General features: G+C 40.2%; 1 protein-coding gene across 1 annotated transcript; it reads right to left on the bottom strand.

Annotated features, from left to right (window-relative positions):
* Positions 1-986: 986 nt before the first annotated feature.
* On the bottom strand, positions 987-22159 carry RAC1 (Rac family small GTPase 1). Its single transcript, XM_038418629.2, has 6 exons — positions 21764-22159; positions 9572-9643; positions 8988-9105; positions 4667-4729; positions 2809-2968; positions 987-2631 (listed from the first exon to the last, which is right to left on the bottom strand). The coding sequence occupies exons 1-6, from the start codon at positions 21796-21798 to the stop codon at positions 2501-2503; spliced, it is 579 nt and encodes a 192-aa protein (XP_038274557.1). The 5' UTR covers positions 21799-22159; the 3' UTR covers positions 987-2500.
* Between the last annotated feature and the right edge of the window lie 1236 nt (positions 22160-23395).

Genomic DNA, 23395 nt, shown 5'->3' with positions numbered 1-23395 from the left:
TGCCCAGCACACCAGGTCAGGCTGCAGCTCTGCAACAGTGCTGCCCAGCCACCCAAGAGCATGGCACAGCATGCTGAGGCTGAGGGGGAACAGCCAGGTAGGAGGGTCCCACAGGCCATAGTTTGCCCACCTCTGTTTTAAATGCAAGGTTAGTATGATGCAGTGTTGGCTGACTCTTGAAAGCCCTCCCCCTTAGTCTTAGGGGTGTGTTGTCTATAATGTTATATCAACTATAATTGATAAAAATTAAGTAGGAGTGATCAGTAGACAGGAATAGAGGAAGAACTGAAAGTTATTGCAACAAGGTAAAATGAAGAGCAAAGAAAGGAAACTGTCCTCCCAGTAAGTGATGCTGAATGTGACTAAAAAAAGAATGATAAAGGCCATTCTTGATTTTTGTGCAATTTCCCCTATTAATGGTGAGATGCACTGTTTTAAGAAAGGGGGGAGGTAGTCCTAGAGTTATACTCCAGCCTACAATTAAAACTGAAATTCAAGCATCTCCACAAAGGAATTTGAAAGCACGGTTCAGGGGAAAAGATGGTTGTCCTATACTACAAGTCCCAGTTTTCAAATCATTGAAGCATTAAATTGCCACCACTGGGAGCTAGACACAGTAGTATCTGGTTAGTTTTTTAATCACAGCCAAAATAGGGATCAAAGCAAGGTAAGAAGAATACAATTTTATTTGAAGGACCAAATTATGGCATCCTACAAAGAAAAAGGAAAACTGTCAAAGCCAGCAAACTTCTCTTAGCACTGTTCTTGGGCTAGTGACCAGAGAACTAGTGTGTGTTTTTTTAAATCCCTAACCCCATGACATCTAGCAAACTGTAATTCATTTGTTTTGAAGAGCATGTACTTATGTATTACTGAAAGACAACCAGTTCCAAACCACTACCCCTCTGCTATAAATAGCAAGCACACACACTTTGCAATAAAGATTTAAGAACATTTAGACAAAAATTCAAGCATTACCAATTATGTGATTCAAGAATTTATTAAGTCATACATGCAAAACATACCACTAACTGCATTAGCAAAAGATCAATGAAAAAACTTCACAATTTTGCAGCTTGATTTTTAAATTTTGCTCTAGTGGTTGAAAGGGAATAGTTCAACATTGTATTCTTGCCAGTTTAGGATGTACAGAACATTGTTAGCACTAAGTTACAGAACCTCACGGACCCAAGTTATCATTACCAGATAAATCATTGTGATGCACATGTAGGTGAGCTAAAGGACAATTGTCAGCATTAGTCATGTTAGTGTTGGGGTACCTGGCAAAGTAATATTTGAGAAGCTTCATAGCTTAAGGAGGTCTAAAGTATAAAAATTACTAAAACTTGTAAAGCTGTTTCACATGATTTTTACACCTAATGACTAGAAGACTAAAGAAAGCACGTAACTTACTGGATCAGAAGTAACAGAAAAATAAAGATATGCATAAACTTTCTAATCTACAAAAACACAAAATGCTAATATATCAGAAAGGTTTTAAAATACAAGTTATATTGCTCAAGAAGAAGAAGTTCTACAAGAAAAGCATTTACTAAATATAACATCTGTGGGAATGACCAGTTCAAAGTTGTGTTAACTTGAAAGTTGTGCCCTACTTGAAAATTATTTCCAAAAAAAAAAAAAAAAAAAAAAAAGCCTACCTATAAACACCAACCACTTTTTCACCTACTGCATATTTGTGACAAGTTAATTTTACTGTTACGGATTTTACCTGTGACAAAAATCTATTCATCTTAACCACTCAGTTGACAATGTAGTGTAAATTGGTCTGTACAGTGTCAAAATACTGTCTGGCAATATCACTTGATCAAACCAGATGTGTTTCACCTACCCATCACAATACAATGCTGTCAAGAGGAGTACATGTACTTCAGTAAGAATATTTTTAATCACAGCAGCAAGAACTACATTGTAACCGAGCCCTTACCAGTGATAAAGCATTTTTTACTGCGACTAAGGTTGTCAGTCATATAGTCAATTATCTTAATCATTTAGGTTGGATATACAATGCTATGCAACAACCACAGGTTGAGAAAATGTTTACATTAGACTGCAACATTTTCCTAAGGATACTGTACTGTTACATATTTGTGAAAAACTAGAGTGTTTTGCATTTCCTACAGACATTAGAGTTTTCTTAAAGACAAGAGTCTTAAAAATAGTTTAGTGCTTAGTGTTCATAGCACAACAACGCAACTTAGTTCAGCAGATAGTTTGGCAACACTTGATTAATCTGAGCAAGAATAGGACTTTAAAAATAAGGCTTTACATAGGTTTGTCTTTAGGATTTCACTTTTAGTAGAATTTGAAAAGAAGTTCTCATACTTTAAACAAATGAAACCATGAAATTGTTGATTGGTTCAAAAATTTTATGGAAGAGAACTAATTTATAACAGAAAAACTTGGCATTGAATGTGAATGCTCCCTTGTTCTGAGCAAAGCACACAAGGTTCGGAGTGGGGGTGGGGCAGGGTAACATTTACAGCAGACGACATTTTCTCTTCCTCTTCTTTACAGGAGGGGGGCAGAGAACTGCTCTAATAGCTTCATCGAATACTGTCTTGAGGCCTCGCTGTGTAAGTGCTGAGCATTCTAGGTATTTCACTGCACCTGCAGAAAGCCAGAAGGTTTGAAGTTACAAAACAATTCTCTACATTGTGCTAAAGACACCCTTGTTTCTGTTTTTGGCAGTCGATCAGTTAAAAGCAGTATCTCCTCTTAAAATTAAAGTCTCCTCCTATACAATGAATTTCAAGTAGAGTCGATGTAATTCAGTAAAAATCATACCAATCTCTTTTGCCATGGCAAGGCCTTGTGGATAGGTGATTGGAGTCAATTTCTTTTCCTTCAGCTTTTCAATAGTGTCTTTATCATCTCTAAGATCAAGTTTGGTACCCACTAGAATGATGGGAGTGTTAGGGCAATGGTGTCGCACCTCAGGATACCACTGCAAAAAAAGGATGCAAGTTTGTACTTGTGTAGCAACTGTCATAAGACCCACAGAGCACTTTACAGATCATTAAAGCCTCACAAAATTCCAGTAAGGTAGGTAGAAATGTGGGGCAAAGAAAAATTAAAGATGAGATTTCCCCCAAAATATTCCTTCCCTAACCACAAGACTAGTGACAGTCACTCTGTCCAGACTAGTGGTTCTCAACTTATTACCTGGGACCCTGGGCTCACCCACGGCCTTTAGCACACAGCTGAGCTGGGCCGCAGCTGTGTGCTAATTGGGCCGCGTGCAGCCAGTTGGTCCAGACAGTAGTCAATACTCAGTGGAAATGCCCTCTGTTCACTGTTTTGACAGGAGTATGGAAACTTTTGGGGCAATATAACAGTTAGCAGAAAAATTTCTGTTAAAGTCCAGCTGGGCTCAGAAGTGTAATCACAAGCAGAGATACCCCAGAATAGGTGGGTGGGTGGAAGAAATACCCTCCCATGTCTTTCAATAAACTGTAAATTGTAAAATCAATATATGCCCAAATTGAAATATATCCCCTTGTTCAATATCCATTGAATATTAAGCATAACAAAGATAAAGGGGATCACCCCAAGGCAGCTAAATTTTGGCTTTGTGAACCTGAGCCAACAAGCGTGGCATCCAGCATTTAACATCAGAGAGAGACTTAACTCCTTTCTTATCCAGGACAGTTGACTTCTACAGACTGAAAAATCCTGTTGTGGCTTTGCAAAACAAGGAGAAGAGAATACATTCATGATAATAGACCATCTGCGACAGCTCTCCATCATGCAAAATGGATCATTTCTCCTTGCCAAAGGAAATGTGACAGGACTAAAATAAGCTTCTGAATGCCAGCTGATTTTCTGGTTAGTCAGCAGGCAAAGTGCAGAGCCTAGATCAAGTCTTCAATCACCACCAAAATTTGCCCCTTTTGCCTACGTACTTTTCCAAATTCTTTGCTATCAAATGTGCCTTTAAGAGCTCCCTATACCACCTGACATCTTAAAACAGGTTTATAAAATTTGGGTATTCCATTTAACCACCGACTTACAGTTAGGAAAACGATAAAATGTATTACTTTTTTCCTTACCATGACACATCAAGAAAAAAGATTCTAGTTTGAAATGTAGCAGGTGCACTGCACTGCTAAAAAGAACTTTTAAGATTAAGCAACTGACATGGCTGAAAGGAGCAAAATTCTGTATTTCTCCTTTACAGGGAAAGTAGAATTGTTCAATCAGAGAGACAAGGTGGGTGAGGTAATATCTTTTATTGGACCAACTTCTGTTGGTGAAGGAGACAAGCTTTTGAGCAGCATAGAGCTCTTCTTCAGGTCATAAACTTGCAGAGACCTGAAGAGGAACTCTCTGCAGCTCAAAAGCTTGTCTCCTTCACCCAACAGAAGCTAGTCCAATAAAAGATATTACCTCACCACCCTGTGTCTCTACTATACTGGGACCTACACGGCTACAACACTGCAAACATTGTCCAATCATGTAAATTTAAATGACACCTGTTAAACTCCAACATTACTGATGTCTTCACACAAGAATTTCATAGAACATGTGAACCCAGTTTTTCCTTTAATTCCTACTGTAAAGCAAAGAATACAGGCTGTGCTCTAAGAAATAGTACTGTGATTAGTCTTTCCAAGGAAAGAAGGGGACACTAGCCTACACTTACCTTAGCTCGAACATTTTCAAAGGATGCAGGACTCACAAGGGAAAAGCAAATTAAGAAGACATCCTACAAAACAAATGTTGAGTTAGTCCAATACAGTAACCACTGTAGAACAAACGGTATCTTCTTTCATATAAAATAGGTTTCTATTCAGCTACTGGAGGCAGCTAGTCAGTAACTGCTAGAATAGTTGTGCTAGCAGTATGTTAGCATTTCAAAATTTTACTCCCAGCACCTCAACTCTTGCTAAGCTATTCAGATACTGAAAAAATAGTAGAACCTGGGAGGAACCCATGACATTTTGATGAAAGGAGAAGTAGAATTTTGTGGATAACAGTAAGAGAAGAGTCACTAGAATTGCAGTCTCCTGTCTCCTTTTCAGCTTAGACACAATGAAAGGCCAAGTGATTTAAGATTTAAATAATATCCTGCACTAATGTGCTAGGTGTGTGATTAAGTAGAAAGTGTTACTGCTCCATTACTTCTGAAAGCAAATCATACCAGTTCAGGGGAAATTTTCTGGTCTGAGGGAATAGGTGCAATGTGGAGTATGGCTATAAGAAATCACGTCAGCTAGCCAGCTTTAAATGACTACTTCTATATAAAATATCCTTAAACCATCTAAGCAGACATTTTCTTGCATCCAGTACACAATTTGCAGATTACTACTATTGTGCACAGATTAAATGAATCCTGTGTGAGTTCTGAATCTATTATATAGAATGTTAATGTGAAACACTGTAGGGTTTCCCTCCTCCCTCTCAGCTAGGATCAGGCATGTAAAAAAATTTGAAGTGCAAACCGATCCTACTAGGCCATTCCATTCCTTATAGTAATTGGACCAGAGAAGAAAGGCCTTTTAAAAAGTCATCTCCTTGCCTTTCAGTTGAGTGAGGGATGAATTTTATTGCAAGGAAGAGACTGGGTGGGAAAAAAAAAATCATTGGAGGGAATGATAGAAGAGATGGGAAATAATACTGTTAATGTGCAAATACAACAAAATACAAATGTCAAAGGCTGATAAGCTTCATATCCTGATTGCTTCTAACTTTTTTTGAGAAAGCGTTTAAATTTGGTTAACTAGAAGATTCATTTCTAAATCTGGTCATCTGAAGATCACTGCAATCTTCCTACATATATCTTACACCTGAACAAAGTATTATGCAAAGCTCCAGCTTTCCTTGACCCACTTTTCATATTGGAGTAAATACAATAAAAAACAAGTTTATTAAGGAATCAGACGCATTTCAGAATGTTAGTTGATTGTACTGTATTTCAAGGCTTTCTGTTAGGTTTGCTTCTGACATCTGCACTGCTAAGCACTTGCAACCCAGTCCTTCATGCATCACCCCAGCAAGTTTCCCCAGCCATGACACCAGAAGAAGAAAGATGGGCAATATTGCATAATATGATACTATGGCCACTACTTAATTTTTCCAATTCTGCAAGTTTATGGCAAATCTCTAGTTCTGCATGTTGTGCAGGTTCACTTCACCCCTTTACTAATTCCCAGTAATCAAAATGTTTGAATGTACAGGAAGTTCTATGGGTTATTTGCAACTTTCAGGTTACCCTTCTGTATTAAAAATCTAATCCAAAACACAGGAGGAAAACACATTTTAACTACTCGTTATGCAAGAAAAACTTTACTCTTAAGAAAAGCATCGATTTAAAGAGGTATGATAGTAGTGGGTGCTCAGACCTATAAAGTAATAATAGCGTCCCAGGAGTTAAACTTTACAAGGGGACAACTATTGTTTAGTAAAATAGGGGCCAATTTATCACTATTATTGTGAGAAAAACAAGGCAACAGAACTTGGAACTTAAGTTTATTGAAAGTTTTACATACGGCAATAGGTTGATCTTTCAGACTGGAAGTTAAATTGTTATCATTGGTTCCTCCAACCTAACAACAGTATGAGACAAATTAAGTTTAGGAATAACTTTAATGTAAAGTTTGCTATTACCTGACCATTTCTTCTCAGCATTACTATTCTCACCAATCCTTACAACACAGCTTTCCTTCTCAAAAGGCTATCTTCCTTGGAAGTCACCAGACATCTAGAAAAACCCACTAGAACTATTTCTTCTAAAGCTGTAGATTTAGCTACCTACATTGATAAAGATGACTAGGAACAGCAAACACTGCTAAGCATGCTCATCTCTTTAAAAAAAAAAAAAGAGTTAAACCACACTTGAGTGGACAAGAGTCACACAGTAAAAAATTAGGTAAGAAATTTTCCTCTCATTCATGTGTCACGTTTACCAGTCCTCACAGATTTTCCATACAGTGAGAACAGAATACATTAAAGCAGTGAAGTTTAAAGTGTGAATTGGTGTCAAAACATTGCAAAGCCATGTGAGAAGGAAGTTATTACTACATCAACTTGGGTGCAGAACAAATATCAACTTCTAACACCAGGCCTTTATCAACTCACATTTCTTTATTTACTATAACTGATCTGTTGATTGAGTACTAGCCCTAGAAGTTTAAACAGTCTGAGTGCCCAGCAGATTGAACAAACATTTTGTCCCCCTGTACACAGGTTTGGAACATGACAATTCAATGCACTTTAAAGTTCTACCTTTTCCTCACAATTTGGTGGGTTCCCAATGAGCCATTCTTCACCCTGTGATGTCTTTTAGAATAGTGGTTCTCAACCTTTCCAGACTACAGTATCCCTTTCAGGAGTCTGATTTGTCTTGTGTACCCCAAGTTTCACCTCACTTAAAAACTACTTGTTTACAAAATCAGACAAAAGTGTTACACACACTATTACTGAAAACTTGCTTACTTTCTCATTTTTACCATACAATTATAAAAAATCAATTGGAATATAAATATTGTACTTACATTTCAGTGAGCAGTATAAATTAGTCATTGTGTGTATGAAATTGTAGTTTGTACTGACCTCGCTAGTGCTTTTTATGTAGCCTGTTGTAAAACTAGGCAAATATCTAGATGAGTTGATGTACATCCTGGAAGATTTCCATGTACCCTAGTGGTACATGTACCCCTGGTTGAGAACCACCGTGTTAGAAGAAAAGAGATGTTGTTAAGGTGCTGAGAGTCTCCTAAACAAGCCTGGGAGTTTCCTTTGTTTTAAATATCCCACTACTGCTCTTGCATACGAGAGAGTGCACAGATAACTGATGGATTTTCTTCCTTGCAGAAGCAGAGATCTCTGGAAGTTTTGTAGGGACCACCTATAGTTGACAGGTTTGTATCAGTCTCATGATTGAGAATAAAGCCTTATTGTGAGGACTAGTGACCATAGCATATGAATGAAAACTCAATTAAGACGAATGAACTACAAAAATTTAAGTTAGAGTTCACTGAATGAAATCCATCTTATTCAAGAGAGAAATGAAATTATATAAGAAATGAAGTAGTTTTGCATTTTAATATTTGAGAACATGAAATATAGTTTCAGACCATTTATAATGGCTAGCAATTACTATGAGAAAGCTGCAATAACTCTAAGTTTACCATTTTCTTCTAGCTGAAGGACAGTTCTATCAGATAAGTCTAGCTCAAAAGAAGACCACTGAATTTGACAGAAAATAGCTTTAGGAAACTAGTATCTAAAGAGATTAGCTGAGCTGTGGTGGCAGCTGCACTTAAGAGAATAGAGCAGACTACTTCATCTTCCACATACAGGAGGATCAAGGCACAGTCTATACAAGTTCAGGATTTAACTAGTTGCAAGCAACAAAACCACAAATAAATTTCTCCTGATGTTATCATTGAAATTACAAGTGTATCATAAAATACTCTTGGCCTGAAATAACTTAAGAGCTCTAACATACCCCATGTCAACCCCAAGAAAAGAGTGGCTCTTTCACATTTAATACCAAATCAAATGAAGCTGAATGACATCAAGTGCTTAGCAATGAGTGTCAGACTGGAGCCAAACAACATGCCCAAAAAACAGATCTTGCTTTTGGCAGGGACTCTAACCTTAACCAACAGACTTTCTACTGAGACAACTCAATTCATCAAAATTTATTTTTCAATTAAATATGCTAGTCAATTGTGGGTCTCCAATTGCACATAAAGCCAGCATGCCTCAGGGTATGAAAAATAAGTGCGTATGTGAAGGTTTCGACATCTCTTCAATTGCAGACCGATACAAGACCCAAGTATTATGGCTGCAGCATTCAGATGGAACTTGCCAGAGTTCAATTATACCATTAAATTTGATATCTTAATATGATGAAGTGTTAAAAATCTTAGCATGATTCAAGAAAGAAGCAATCAGACATTTATAGGGCTATTTAGGCTATATACATGTTTTCAAATATCTCATAGTACAAGTCTTACTGTTTGTGGATAGGATAATGGACGTAATCGATCATAGTCTTCTTGTCCAGCTGTATCCCACAAACCTAGGTTGACTGGTTTTCCATCAACCATTACATTAGCAGAGTAGTTGTCAAAGCTATAGAATTAAAAAAAGATTAGTTCAAGTCTTTTCTGTGAATAATAGCAAGTCAATAAATTTATCTTTTACAGTAAACTAAAAAGGCTAAGATCTTCTGTAAAGTCCTAGTCACAAAGATTACAGATGGAAAAAGTCAAACTCTAGTCCATCTATCTCCACCATCAAATGTAGTCCCAGTATAAATTGATTAGTGGACATAGTGGAAGTGAACTGATAAAAAAATGTACAATAAATAAATACTACATGGATACCACCACATATCACAGACACCAAATATAAAAGTAAGCCCAAGAAGCCAAAAATACTCAAATAAATCTAGATGCTGAGTTAAGCTTTTATTAAGAGAAAACTAAATGGTGATGTTTTCAACTGATTTACACAATTAAAAACCATCACCACTAATGGTGGCTAGTATACAGACTTTGACATAAATTAGTTCATAAGGTTTTATTGACATACTTACACAGTGGGTATGTATTCTCCAGGAAATGCATTGGTTGTGTAACTGATGAGTAGACATGTTTTACCTACAGCACTGTAAAAGAGAAAGTATATTCATGGTTAAGTGCTCTCTCTTATATGCAAGGGAGAACAAACAGCCCTTCAACAGAAACCATTTCATTTTGCCATTTGAAGTGAGATTAAGCTGAAACTTGAATTGTCAGTGCTCAAAGTTCTGTGACTGTGGCTTTCCAATAGTAAACACATCAGTCAGAAGATAAACTTAAGCTTCTCAGTGGCAGACAGAGCCAAATAACGGAAGCTCTCCTAAAATATGAAGGGTCAATAAAAAGTTAACAAACTTTGTTTGGATTTTAGCTACAAAAAAAGTCATATGTCTTAACCAGAAAACCAATTTCTGCTGTAAGTTGACCAATTTCACTCCCTGAACAGTACTGATATACTTATTAACACAAGTTCTTGAAATTCATAAAACTGAAAGGAATATCTCCCCCCCACCCTACATACAACTCAAAGTTGTTATTCCTTTTATAAGACAACTTCATTTTCCTTACACCAGTTAACTTTTAAGAAACTATTGCCAATTTCTTCTCAAAATGCCACTTTATAGGGGTTGAGGAAACAGGAGTAGCAGTCCTCACCAACATCTGCTAAATTGGCAGAATGAGATCCTGTATGCAGTATCACTTCCTTAGAAACCCACAGACATATCATGGAAAACTCATGTAGAGCTAATTCTATCCTAACATTAAATCCAATTTATGCAAAGATTCTCCCACAAAAAAACCCAAACTCCTCCAGATAATTGAGGAGAAAGCCTATGTTCTGGGTTTCTTTGAAGACCCGATAGCCAGCTCCCTTCTCCCCAGTATTACCTAAACTCAAATATTAAGGCAGGTAGCTTTGTTACCTTTGGAAACAGGTTCAATTAACAAGGGTTGGGATAATTAAGGTTTGACCACATAACTTTGAGAGAGAGAAAGACAAAAATTTCATAAAAATTAGGTTTCTAATGCTTAAGAGTTCATCTGGTCCTGATACTCTTCAAATGAGGAAGAAATATCTTCCTTTGATATTATAACATTTTCCAGAGGATCACTTCTGCAATTATTAGCTGCTGCAGAGAAGATAATGTCATCAGGGGATTATGTTCTTCCTGATGCTTACTCCTCACTTGAGCAGATGAACTTCTATTCAAAAGGCAAAGTATTTTCAGGCAGATGTTTTATCACCAAATACCAATTGTCCAAAATGTATGCATCAGCAGCATTTTAATCCTTGCTGTACTTGCAAGTATAACCTTCCATTACACTATGACTCATGCAACTCGTATACTCTCTCTCACATGGGTAAGAAACTCATTGAAGTCAGGTTATCTGCTATGAAGTCTTACTTTAGTACTTAGTTGTTACACAAAGAAATCCTAGTAACTAATCAAATGTCCTTTAGCTTTTGTATGAGGAAAAATATTCCTGCAAGGCTTACAAAAGGATTTTTGTCAGGGGCCTTAATATACATAGGCTTTCTGGCTCTAAAACATTATGAGTTAACACCTGTGGCAGTTTTATCATATTTACTATCACCACAATGACTACATATTTTGTCTGGTTTGTGAAAGGATCTATTTACTTTAATGTGGATTTCCTCTTTCCTTTCCAAAGGTACAAAGACCTTGTTTGAATATTTTTATGATCTTTGCAACAGCCAATACCTACTATTGCTACTAATCATCTCTAGTGATTCAACAGTGAAAGCAGGTTAGGTGGACCCTGTGCTCTGTCAGAGCAACAAGATACTGTGTACATTGCAACTCTGTCTGCAACAGGTTCCTCCAATACACTTTCTTAATCAATTCAATAATACTTTGTTTGCTTGACAAGCTATTCAATTGTTCTTAATGACTGATAAAACTAAATCTTCAGCAAGGCCATTGTGATCTGCCCATACTAGTGCCTGTCTGGGAATCTATCCCACATGTCCATATGTAATTTTTAACTGTTTCTGACTCAGGGCTTGTCTATACTGGCAATTTACAGCACTGCAACTTTCTTGCTCAGGGGTGTGAAAAGACACCCCTCTGAGCACAGCAAGTTTCAGCGCTGGCAGCTGCGCCCCTCGCAACCACACAAACCACGTTAAAGTGCTGCCACAGCAGCGCTTTAGCATTCCCAGTGTAGACTAGCCCTCAGTGGCAGGTTGACACACAGCATAATGCTCAATATGCTTTAGCTTTTTGTCCCACTTAATAAAGTTTTTTCTCATCACTCAAGATATAAACTCTTATAATTTGATTATATAAATTGTTCACGCTAATTTTTAAGCAGTAAGGAAAGTCTAAATTTCAGCTCTCTTCTGTTATATTAGCTGCAATTTCCTCTTGAAATTTGCACTATATTTTGTGCTCAGATACACCTCTAATTTATGGCATTAAATTCTGTACTTAGTAAGCCTCAGTTTTGCATATTTTACTGTAGTAGATGTCTTTCTGGTGGCTTTAAGATGTATGCAAAAAAGTGGCCTAGCAATTTCTCAATCAGGAACTCATGGGAAACTGGGATTTGCTTCAGGATCTGGAAGTTAATGAGAGTGGACCGGGGACGGATGATCCCTGGGCAGCCAGTAAATGCTTACTTCAAGGATTCACTCCAGTGCCATACTGAAATGAAGCAGAAACAGCTGGAGTTTAACATTATGAAAACAGAGGCAGTAAAGTTGCATCCTTCATGGCAGTCCTAAAAGTTTAGCATTCCCAGCATATAACAGAGAAACGACGAGGTGTATTTAAATAAAAGGAAAGAGGAGTAAAGTCTAGTCAGTCGAGCTCAGGACTAGGAGCCAGAGTCTCCGAAATTCTAATCCCAGCTGTAAAACAGTGCCCTTGAGCAAATCACAGACCCTTTTGCAGTTTTCCCAACCTGTGAAGTAGGGATAATTACTTACCTCACAGGGTTGTTGTGAGGAATAATGTTTGCAAAGTGATTTTAAGATGAACATCACTCTAAATATTATAAATCTTTCTACACAAATTGGGAGTTTTGGAGTAAACCAGCACTCTCTGAAAACAGGAGCCTGTTGTATTGTTTTAATATCATTAAACCAATTGAGTATTCTTAGACTTCTATACCTGTAAGAGTCTGAGTCCAGGATATTAACACTTCCAAAAGGGAAATTGTAAAGAGTATGTATGGACCTAGGCCTTTCAGAGTGCCACAGAATAGGAATAGAATAGGTCCAGATTATAAATAAGTCATCAAAGCTTTAAACCCTAGAAGTTCTGGAGCACCAATGTCCCATATTCTATGGGAGGCTTCCTTAGAACCTGGAGACAATACTGTTAAGATTCCAGAGCATGTTTCACCTGATGCCCCATTCTCAATAGGTCCCATAAGACATCAATAAGTATAAACAATTTGAATATAAAATTTAAGACAACTGGTTTGATAGGTATTGAAAAGTAAGAATATTCCACTTATTACTTGCAACAGTGAATGAAGAGCAATTTTCAGCCCTCACGTCTTCCTTTCCAGCTCACTGTGCAGTGGGAATGGCGAGTCTGCTATGGGTTATTCAGAGCATCCCAGGAAGGTGGTGGTGAAAGATTTCATTCCAGGCTTAAAAGAATTAAAAGAACTGCCTGGTGCTACAAAGCCACACAACAATCAGGCTAAGTCATTAAATCAACAAGAAAAAACAAGTTCAACAGCCCTGTGTTTCAGACTTGTTCCATTCTAGGTTTCCTGCATCTCTAGCCTCTTGGCTCTCTGCCCTATGAATCAGATGCGTATGGTTACCAACTCAGAAATAAATCTTTAATGGTAACCTACATTAAATAAATAAATCTTTGCTATGGTAACCTACATTACATTTATTCCTCATCTCCTGTTTCAGTATTATGTTAATACACTTCATTTGAAAAGTGCTTAGAGTCTGAATGAAGGCAACTCTTCTAGGGAACAGCTGTAATCATATAGTGAGTGGCAATCCCTTACACACAGAAACTTTAGATTAAGATGTATTAATAGAATGACTAATCGGGGGGAAATGACTAATCTGAAAATGGTCAACAAAATTTCTAGCAACTATTTAACCATGGCCTTCCAATCCTATCAACGGTAGTTAGTAGCATCAGGCTGTAATAGGAAATATAGTCTGTAAATCATGGAAAGTTTTAAAATTAATTTGAGAGAATACAGGAAGACAGGAGACTGCATAATTCTGGTTTCACTGTATTCCACAGAGCATATTACCCCAAGTGTCCCAAGATTGCACTGAACCCCTATTTGCTTCCAGGTGCAATTCAAGGTGTTGACTGATCTGTAAAACTTTACATGTTTTGGATCCTGGAAACCCAAGAATATCTACACTAGCAATTTTTGGGAAGTCTTGCTCAACACTAGATTTGGTTTGAGCAGGGTTAGATGGCACTGTGGTAAAAATGCTGGCAGACAGTCTACATTAATATTTCCTCCTATTTTAACACCACTGGATCTGCACAGGCAGTAGTATGACAACTGGAGATTTTCCAAAATTTCACAGTTGAGAACACAGCGCTTGTTTGCAACAATGGCAATGGAGGCAATTGAGGCACTTGGGTTAACAGTTTCCTTAATTTAGATGTCCAAGAATTGGTAGAATCCTCCTGGAAAGGCATTTTCCCTGTGGAATGTATTTCTCCCACTAGTCCACCTGAACCAGAGTATGGACCTTCAGTACACAGTGTAAGGCCCATCTCCTCTCTCAGAATTCATATAATTTATATAGTAGATGAAACTCTTCTAGCATTGACACTGGTCAAAAAGCTGTGTACTTGTTTCGTGAATTTAACACTACTCAGAGCCTAGAGACTCTGTGATGGGAGCTTTTATTTGAAACAACCAAATATCTTATTCTACCAGTTCTGAGAACTAAATCCTAAATTTCGTTCCCAAAAGGCTATATTCCAGATGAACCAGAATTCTACCAAGTTTTAATTTTTAAATTCAAAAGTGTGTTGTAACAGCAGCTCCCCAAATTCCAACCCCCAATAGCCTCTCTAGCGGCCCCAAAGTTGACTGACAGACTGCTATGGGAAAGAATGAAGTGTTCAGCAAAATGAAAGTTAAAGAACCACCATACTACAGGAATGCTTCACTACTGGAAACAATTTGGAATATTTGCACTGAACTAGAACAAGCCAATTGTCTTTGTTTTAAAGGGATATTGCCAAGTTAATATTTTTTTAAAATTTCTTTTGTTCTATTGATACCTTAGATCAACTGAAAGGTTTACTTCTCACTATTTATTTTGTTTACTTTCTGCACTTCATTGAGCTTGGACAATGAAGCTACAATTGGCTTTTATGCACTAGAACAATGCTGCCATACTGATATAAATCTAAGCAAAAAACTGAACCTTTTTGCAGTTAAGTTTCTACTACTTGTTTTTTAAAATCGTGTCTGAGAGTAATACTGTATTGTTTATTCTTACGTACAGCGCCCTAAACACTTCAGTAGGAAAAGCATTTTTAAAGTATATAACAAGAACTATAAGTTTGTGGTCTAATCTACCTGATATTTTACTAAATTTAAGGGTTAGTAATTTGCAAGATGAAACTCAAAGTCAACTTTCCACCTGGGAGAATTTTTACAGCCAAGTTATAAATCTCAGAAGACAGTTTACAATAGAAAAGCTAACCATTAATTATTGCATCAAATATGTCACAGCTTTGATTTATACTAAATATCAGCTTCCAGTCAATGAAAATCTGCGTGTTAAGGAAAGCAATTTCAACTGTATTCACTAAATGGAAGCCACTGCTTCAGTTGTAAGTATATATTAAGGATGACAAAAACCCTTACAGTACACAATGAGAGGTCTGGCCATTTCTGTGGTGCCTAGTAATGAGTTAGCTTCCACTGCAGAACTGTCCCCTCTCATTAGATGAAACCACTCAGGATTCCATAACAACAAGCAGTTGTTTAGATGCTTCCCTAACTGAAGCATCTAAACAAGCCTGAATGAAAGCAAAATACTCTGCTAAAAATAACTTGTGTCAATGCTTTTGTACCAAATTCTCATCTTCAATAAGAATTCCTTATAAATATCGAAGTAAATAGCAGAAAAGTGTTGCACATTATACAATCTTATTTCTCTGCATAATAAAATAATTCAGAAAGCAACAGTTGCCATCTGTCACTCCGAAACCATCTTCATCGTAAAGATAGATACAAGGCCAAAAATATGAGCGCAGAAACATCATGTTCGTAGATACCGCTGTGCTTTTCTAACCAACTGTGTGACCAATAAATATCAGTTCAGGCATAATACTAAAGACAAACTGTCCATAAATGTTGAAATTTAGAAGTAGCAATGACACATGTACATTTATATATCCTTGTTTGTTTTTTCTAGCAGAATTTGGCAAAGAATACACAAATTAATATGTATATGTAAGCAAATCAGGATCTCAGGCTTCCATATATATTTTTAAATCATTTTTAGATATTTCTTCTAGATCGGGGTGCCCAACCTGTGGCTCTGTAGCCACATGCGGCTCTTCAGAAGTTAATGTGAGGCTCCTTGTATAGGCACCGACTCTGGTGCTGGAGCTACAGGCGCCAACTTTCCAATGTGCCGGGGGGTGCTCACTGCTCAACCCCTGGCTCTGCCCGCACTCCACCCCTTCCTACCCGCTCCCTTGAGCCTGCAGTACCATTGCTTCTCCCCGCTGTCCCCCTGAACCTCCTGCACACCACGAAACAGCTGATCAGGAGGTGCGGGGAGGGAGGGGGAGGTGCTGATTGGCGGGCTGCCCATGGGTGGGAGGCACTGGGAGCCAGGGCAGGGTGGGGAGAGGAGCTGAAGGGTTGCTGCTCATGTATTATTGTGGCTCTTTGACAACGTATATTGGTAAATTCTGGCTCCTTCTCAGACTCAGGTTGGCCACCCCTGTTCTAGATCACCTGATAAGCTGGTACTTTAACTAGCTGCCTTTTTTTTTTTAAATGTCAAAATACAGAATTAGGTAGTGAAATATGGAAAAAATGCAACCAGGGATTTAAAGAGTTATCAAAATGGGAACACACAGATCAAGATCCCATTCAGACAGCGAAGTTTCTGAAGCACCTACATTAAGAAAGGCAAACAAATTGAATGTCAGCCCTTCGCTCAATAGCATATATAAAATTTAAGCTAATTTACACCAATTTTAGTTTTCAAGAAAACGGAGAAGAAAAATAATTCTGAAAATGGTTGCAGTGGGATTATACTTATATAGGACCACTTTTTTTCTTTTTTAGTAAGTTGTATACTTTTTGTTGAATGAGCCACCATATACAACATGACAGGTTTCAGAGTAGCGGCCGTGTTAGTCTGTATTCTCAAAAAGAAAAGGAGTACTTGTGGCACATTAGAGACTAACAAATTTATTTGAGCATAAGCTTTCGTGAGCTACAGCTCACTTCATCGGATGCATTTCCAAGGCACTGAATTTAGCCGTATAGAGTGGAAATCTGTCAGCTTCATGAAAAAACTCGTACAGATACAGACAGACATCATCTTCCTCTCCAAATGCATCTGATGAAGTGAGCTGTAGCTCACGAAAGCTTATGGTCAAATAAATTTGTTAGTCTCTAAGGTGCAACAAGTACTCCTTTTCATATACAACATGGTTTCCTTCTATTCAACATTCTAAAGTGTTTTTCAAAACATGGAAAATAGCATTTAAATTTATTAACAGCAACAATAGGTCTGGCAAAATTTGTTTAAATGCAATTTGCTATGTTAAGATAGTGAGATTTTTATAAACGGAAACCGTTTGTAAAATATAATATGAACAACTGATTTATTTATTAACCATTCATATTCTACACAATCACAATTTAAGTATTGTTACGATTAGCTTGTAAATTAACAACACATTATGAAGAGTTTGTATATAAATGTGTTATACTTGTTTGCTCTTTATTCATCAAATTTTAAAAGTGAATAGGAAAAAAATTGCTAAGAACATAAGAGCTGCCATACTTGGTCAGACCAATGGTCCATCTAGTCCAGTATCCTGTCTTCAACAGTGTCAAGGACCAGAGCTTCAGAGAGAATGTACAGAACAGAGCAATTCTGGAGTGATATACTCCTGTTTTCTTGCAGTCAGAGGTTAAGAGTAGCTTCAAGCATGGATTGCATCCCTGAGGCATCTTGGCTAACAGCCATTGATAGACCAATCCTTCATGAATTTATCTTTTCTTTTTTTTTTTTAACCCAGGTAGATTTCATTCGATCAGAACATTTAATGGACAAAATATTCATTTTAATAAAATATTTTAGACAAAGAATTAAGATGTTGATTTAAAAATCAAAGTTACAGTACAGACCCATTTACGTGCGGATGTCGGGAGTCAAGCCGTCACGACCGGGTGTTAATGGACCGCAAGTTAAGAGGGCCATGCTGAAAAAAGCATCTGATTCGCTTAGAAAAAAAAACAACACTTATTTTCTGGTCTTTCTGGCTCACTTTTTTTTTTTTTCCTCTCTTATGAAGTCTGTCATTCACCGCAGATGAAATGCGTTCACGGCCGATTCATCAGCTTTCTCCAGAAATCGATACCTGAGCTATGCCATGACACTTTTTAAAATGACTTATAAACCCCTTACAGGCTTGGAACGATTCCATCCCAAGTTAAATTTCCAAATTTTGTCACTTGGGCTTGAAGAATTGGCCCACTTAGCGGCATTCCTTTCAGCCTTTCCTGAGCAAACTACATGCACATGGCTTTGTCTATTGTGGGTTTTGCTGAATGGCGCAGAAGTTCTCGCTTAAGCCCTGTGGCAGAATCGATATTTTGTACAAAACCATTCAGTTTAGGTTCACTTTTTAGCCATTCTCAGAGAGTCGATTCGACAATCCCAAAATCTTTTGAAATTTTGGCCTGGGTCTTTACTCGATCTATTGCAGTTAGCTTTTCTTCCACAGTGTAGGAATGCCGACGCTTGCCCTCTGCCAAGATATTAGGCCTACAGTTAAAATTTTCTAATATAACCACTGTATATTATATCTCTCTCTAGCGTGACAATGACTAAGCGTGCTTGATATGTCTTTACCAATATCGGTAAAGACGTACAACACGTTTCCACTCCGCACTTCCTGTCGATTTCTATGTCAGTGAGTTAGTGAGCAAATCTGTAGTGCTACATAGCAAGTTCCTGTACTGCGCGTTAATGAGTTTTGTGTGTTAAATAAGTAGCACTAGGAGGCCTGGCGCTACCGGGTGTTAAGCGGATTCATACGTAAATGGGTCTGTACTGTAATTTACTCTTTCATTATAAAGAAAAGGAGTATTTGTGGCACCTTAGAGACTAACAAATTTATTTGCATCCGATGAAGTGAGCTGTAGCTCACGAAAGCTTATGCTAAATTTGTTAGTCTCTAGAGTGCCACAAGTACTCCTTTTCTTTTTGCGAATACAGACTAACACAGCTGCTACTCTGAGCACTACAAGAGTTTGTTAAATGTGTCAAGACATCATTCTTGTGTAGCACAAGCAATAAGAGCAAGCCAGGTATCTCATATGAATTTTGAAATTCAACATTATTTTTTTTAAAGTTATTTTAAATGTTAACAAAAACTAATCATTCCCAACATGATGAAAACCACATTAAATGACACAGGGCTGAGGGTGATTTCTTCTAGCTGTACTTACACTCCTCAGTCTATCTACACTGGGTTGCTGTGATGTCCAATTATGCTTAGACTACACTGGGATTTTTGTTTCAATGAAAAAAAATCAAACTGCATAAAACAAGTCTTGTTTTCCAGCTGGCCTGTGATGCTCCATGAGCTCTGACATCTCGTAAGAAAAAAATGCTTCGAAGATGCTGGGAAGAACTTCCAGTTATGAAGCCTATTCAACATCATTCAGCACTAAAACACACAATACACACCTTCGAACATGTTCTTTACAAAGGGAGACAGCAGCTATGCATAAACTCGGGCTCAATCCCGTTACAAATAATACCCAAAAGTTATTTCTATTATAATAGCAGGGCATGCAAAGTACCACAGGTGTACACAGTTCTTTACAGACAATGAATATATGACAGGTTGATAATTTTTTGCATTACAATAGCACCTACAGGCTCCAGTTAGGACCAGGACCCTACCTTACTAACTACAAACATAGTAAAGTACAGTCCTTGCCCTGCAGAGATTGCAATCTACTCTGAGTTTATAATCTAAATCAGTGGTTCTCAAACTTCATCAACCTGAGGATCCCCATTTTGATTTAAAATTTTTCAGGGACCCCCAAGCCTCCCCATTCAGCCCCAGGCCCCACCCCCACAACATCCCTTCCCCAAGGCCCCACCCCTTCTCACCCCATTCACTCCATCCCCCCTCCCTCCATTGCTCACTCTCCCCCACCCTCACTCACTTTCACCATGCTGGGGCAGAGGTCTGGGGTGCAGGAGGAGGTACGGGTGCAGGCGGGGGAAAGGGCTCTGTGAGGCAGTTTGGGTGTGGGGTCTGGGCTGAGGCAGGAGGTTGAGGTGCAAGAGGGGGTGAGGGCTCCAGCTGGGAGGTGTTTATCTTGGGCAGCTCCCAAAAGTGACCAGCACATCTCTCTGAGAGCGGCTCCTACTCAGGGGGGGTGAGAGGGCCTCCGCACACTGCCCTTGTCCACAGGCACTGCCCCTGCAGCTCCCATTGGCTGCAGTTCGCAGCCAATGGAGCTGCGGAGTTGGTGCTCAGGGAGCACAGAGACCCATGCTCCCTCCCCCCCACCTCAGGATCACAGGGATGTGCCAGCTGCTTCCAGCAACGGCAGGGGGCCAGGATAGGTAGGGAGCCTGCCTTAGCTCTGTTGCACCCCTGGACTTTTAGCGCCTAAAATCTCCCCGTTTGGCTTCAGTAGCCTCCAGGAGATAGGGGAAGGGGGAAGATTTGATCAGCAGGGCCCGTGGACCCCATGGAATACTCTCAGGGACCCCCAAGGGTCTGCAGACCCCAGTTTGAGAAACACTGATCTAAATTTTAATCTTTAGCTGTAAAAGCACAGATCTATCAAAACACTGAACTACTACTGGCAGTGTTTATTACTACTATAATTAAGTCCTTTTAAAGAGATGTTAGAGATAAAAGTATAAGTTTTACATTCAGTTACTTTAACAGTACCTTTACTATATAAACTTTAAAGTAGGAAAGAACTGTTTAAACTATGCATGACAAAACGAATTAGGGAGTAGAGAAAACAGTTGTGTCCACTGCTAAACTAATTGAGGTTTAGAAGCAGTCAGGAATAAGGGAATAGACACTTCCCCAAGTTATTGTAGGGCTACCTCTTTGACAGCATCAAAATGGAGTGCACACCCTCGCACACCAACATATAGGAAGGCCACTATTTTTGGAAGCATGAATACTGCGTATCAAGTCACCACCCAATCATCCACCTTTGGGATACCTGTCCATTCACCACATAAACCCAGAGCTCTAGGGCACCCACCATTCACCAACATCCACATGGGAGCCTTGAACACCCTAATTTCCTAGCAATACCGAAGCCGTCCCCTTATCCCATATCTCCCACCCCCATTTGTCAATAGGAATAGAAGGATCACTACCCCTTCACACATACTATCCCCTGGTGGCTCTCCTTCTACACCAATACAGATCTCCCAACATGCACCCACAACCCTGAAATAACCTGCCGCTGCCCACACTCATACAGAGTACCCCACCCACACAATTGGGGGGGGCTTTGTATCAATGTCATCCAGCACTAGCGTGGGGATCCATCAATTTCTTGCATATTTATTTACAACAGCACCTACTTCACAATACCCTGTACACGAAGCCCTTCCCACCAGGGAGCGCTGAGGAATTGGGCTGGGTGTGGAAAGTTGGGGGGGGGGAAGTGGTGGGCCCCCATGGAGCGGGGAGAACGAGGCCCGCCCCGGCCACCCCACAGGGGGAATGGAGTCCCAGGAGTGGGGGTGGGAGGAAAAGAGGGCCCCGCCCCGGCCACCCCACGGGTGGGGACCCCTGGAAACGGGGGAGAGGAAAGAGGCCCGCCCCAACCACCCCACGGGGAAGACGGACCCCCGGGAAAGGGGGAGAGGAGGGAGGCCCGCCCCGGGCACCCCACGCGGAAAGACCCCCCCGGGGAGGGGAGGGTGTGGTCGGGTCCCACCCGGGGAAGGAGTAGCAGCGCTGTGGACTTACCCGTCTCCCACCACCACACACTTGATGGCCTGCATCGGGGCTGCTACGGGGCCGAGTCTCTGCGGCTCCTGCTGCGACCTTGCTGGGAAGGTCCGTGAGGCTAAGAGCCCGCGGGTCCGCACCGGCGTCTGGCCGCCTCCGCCCTCAGTGCCTGGAAGCGAGGACGAGGCAGCGGCCACCACCCAAGGCGGGGAGAGCAGAGCGCTACAAGGAAACAGGAAGCTCCCGCTCCGCTCACATCCGGCCTTGCCGCGCGGCGGCCCCGCCTTCGGAACCGCTCGACTACCCCCGCCCTGTCAGCGACGCGGCTTCGGAAGCATTCGGAAAAGCTCGGCGGCCTCTCTCCCGAGCGCGGCCGCGACTTCGTTCGTGATCGGCAACACGTGATTCACAGCGGGCTTGGCTTCGGCCATCTTCGGCACTGCTCGGTGTCCCTCCCCTTACCTCAGACTAGGAGGGGCCGCCATGTTTGTGCTACTAACCTAGCCAGGGAACGTGGGGGAGGGGAAGAACTCGCCTCTCGCCCCTGCTCTTGCCTCAGCCTCCGCATGAGCACAGAGGGCCGTAGTGTGACCGCTGGTATTTGTCCAGCCCTAGTGCGACATGGGGTCCTGCTATGGGACCGTCTCACAGCTCTGGTGAGACAGAAAGTCACCGTGTCAGGGCATCATAGCTCAGCTGGGGTTGCCAGTTTTTGTTGGAGGTCGTCACATGACATCATCTTTCATTCAAGATTAATCTTTCATTCCTGGAGATTCCAGGCCAATCCTGGGGGCTTGGCAACCCAAATCTCAGCAGCACACTGGCGCACACACACCTCTAGTACAAGGGAGTCTTTTCCATCATGCTTCTCCTAATGTGATGTGGTGTCATATCCTGACATAGTGCCACAAGTCACCACCCTCCCTGCCATGACAGCCCTAGGGAGGGGTCCCCAACGCGGTGCCTGCAGGCGCAATGGCGCCCGCCGGGGCAGTTGTATGCGCCCCCAGGACACCACGCGGCCACCTGAGAACCGCCCGCTGAAATGCCGCCGAGAAGCGTTGCCATTTCCTGGCGGCAAGGCTTCTTTCCGCTGCCGCTTCTCGGCGGGCATTTCGGCAGCGGGGTGCTTGGTGCCCGCCACAGTCTGTTGGGAATAGAAATATGCTATTCCCACAGAAAGGTTGGGGACCACTGCCCTAGGGGAACCCCTTTATCAGGTGGGTCATTGCTAGGGTTGCCAACCCTCCAGGATTGGTCTGGAGTTTCCCGGAATTGGCATCAATCTCCCAGTGACTATTGAAAGCAATCCAGAAGATTTTAATAGGATATTTTAAGAAAATGACATTACATCATGTTGGGGTAAAATATCTCCCACAATAGCTTCAGTCAGTGTTGGCAACTCTAGTCATTGTGCCTCAATGTGAGGTGATTGTCATGTCAAAACTGCACCTCATGAACAAAAAACAACCTCATGACATTACATCATGATGCTGTGGCATTGATTTGTTATGTCACAACATAACATCACACCACTAAGTCACATGAGACGTTATCACATTACATTTTTCTCCTTTTATACATCTGTTAAGAGTTGAGTTAAAAGGGTGTTAATAAAAAAATATACAAATGAAAATCCCAAGCATTTTA

Source organism: Dermochelys coriacea, chromosome 10 (assembly GCF_009764565.3).
Source record: "Dermochelys coriacea isolate rDerCor1 chromosome 10, rDerCor1.pri.v4, whole genome shotgun sequence".
Taxonomy (NCBI): Eukaryota; Metazoa; Chordata; order Testudines; family Dermochelyidae; genus Dermochelys; species Dermochelys coriacea.
Note: the sequence above shows the minus strand (reverse complement) of the source record. Positions and strands in the feature narration are given on the sequence as shown.

What these genes read in the sequence shown, in the direction of transcription:
- RAC1 (XM_038418629.2), bottom strand. Translation starts at nt 21,798, where the DNA reads ATGCAGGCCATCAAGTGTGTGGTGGTGGGAGACGG. An exon ending in GGAGAATACATACCCACTGT is followed by an intron (nt 9,106 to 9,571) that starts GTAAGTATGTCA and finishes TTAATTCTATAG; the next exon opens with CTTTGACAACTACTCTGCTA. An exon ending in TGCCATGGCAAAAGAGATTG is followed by an intron (nt 2,632 to 2,808) that starts GTATGATTTTTA and finishes GGCTTTCTGCAG; the next exon opens with GTGCAGTGAAATACCTAGAA.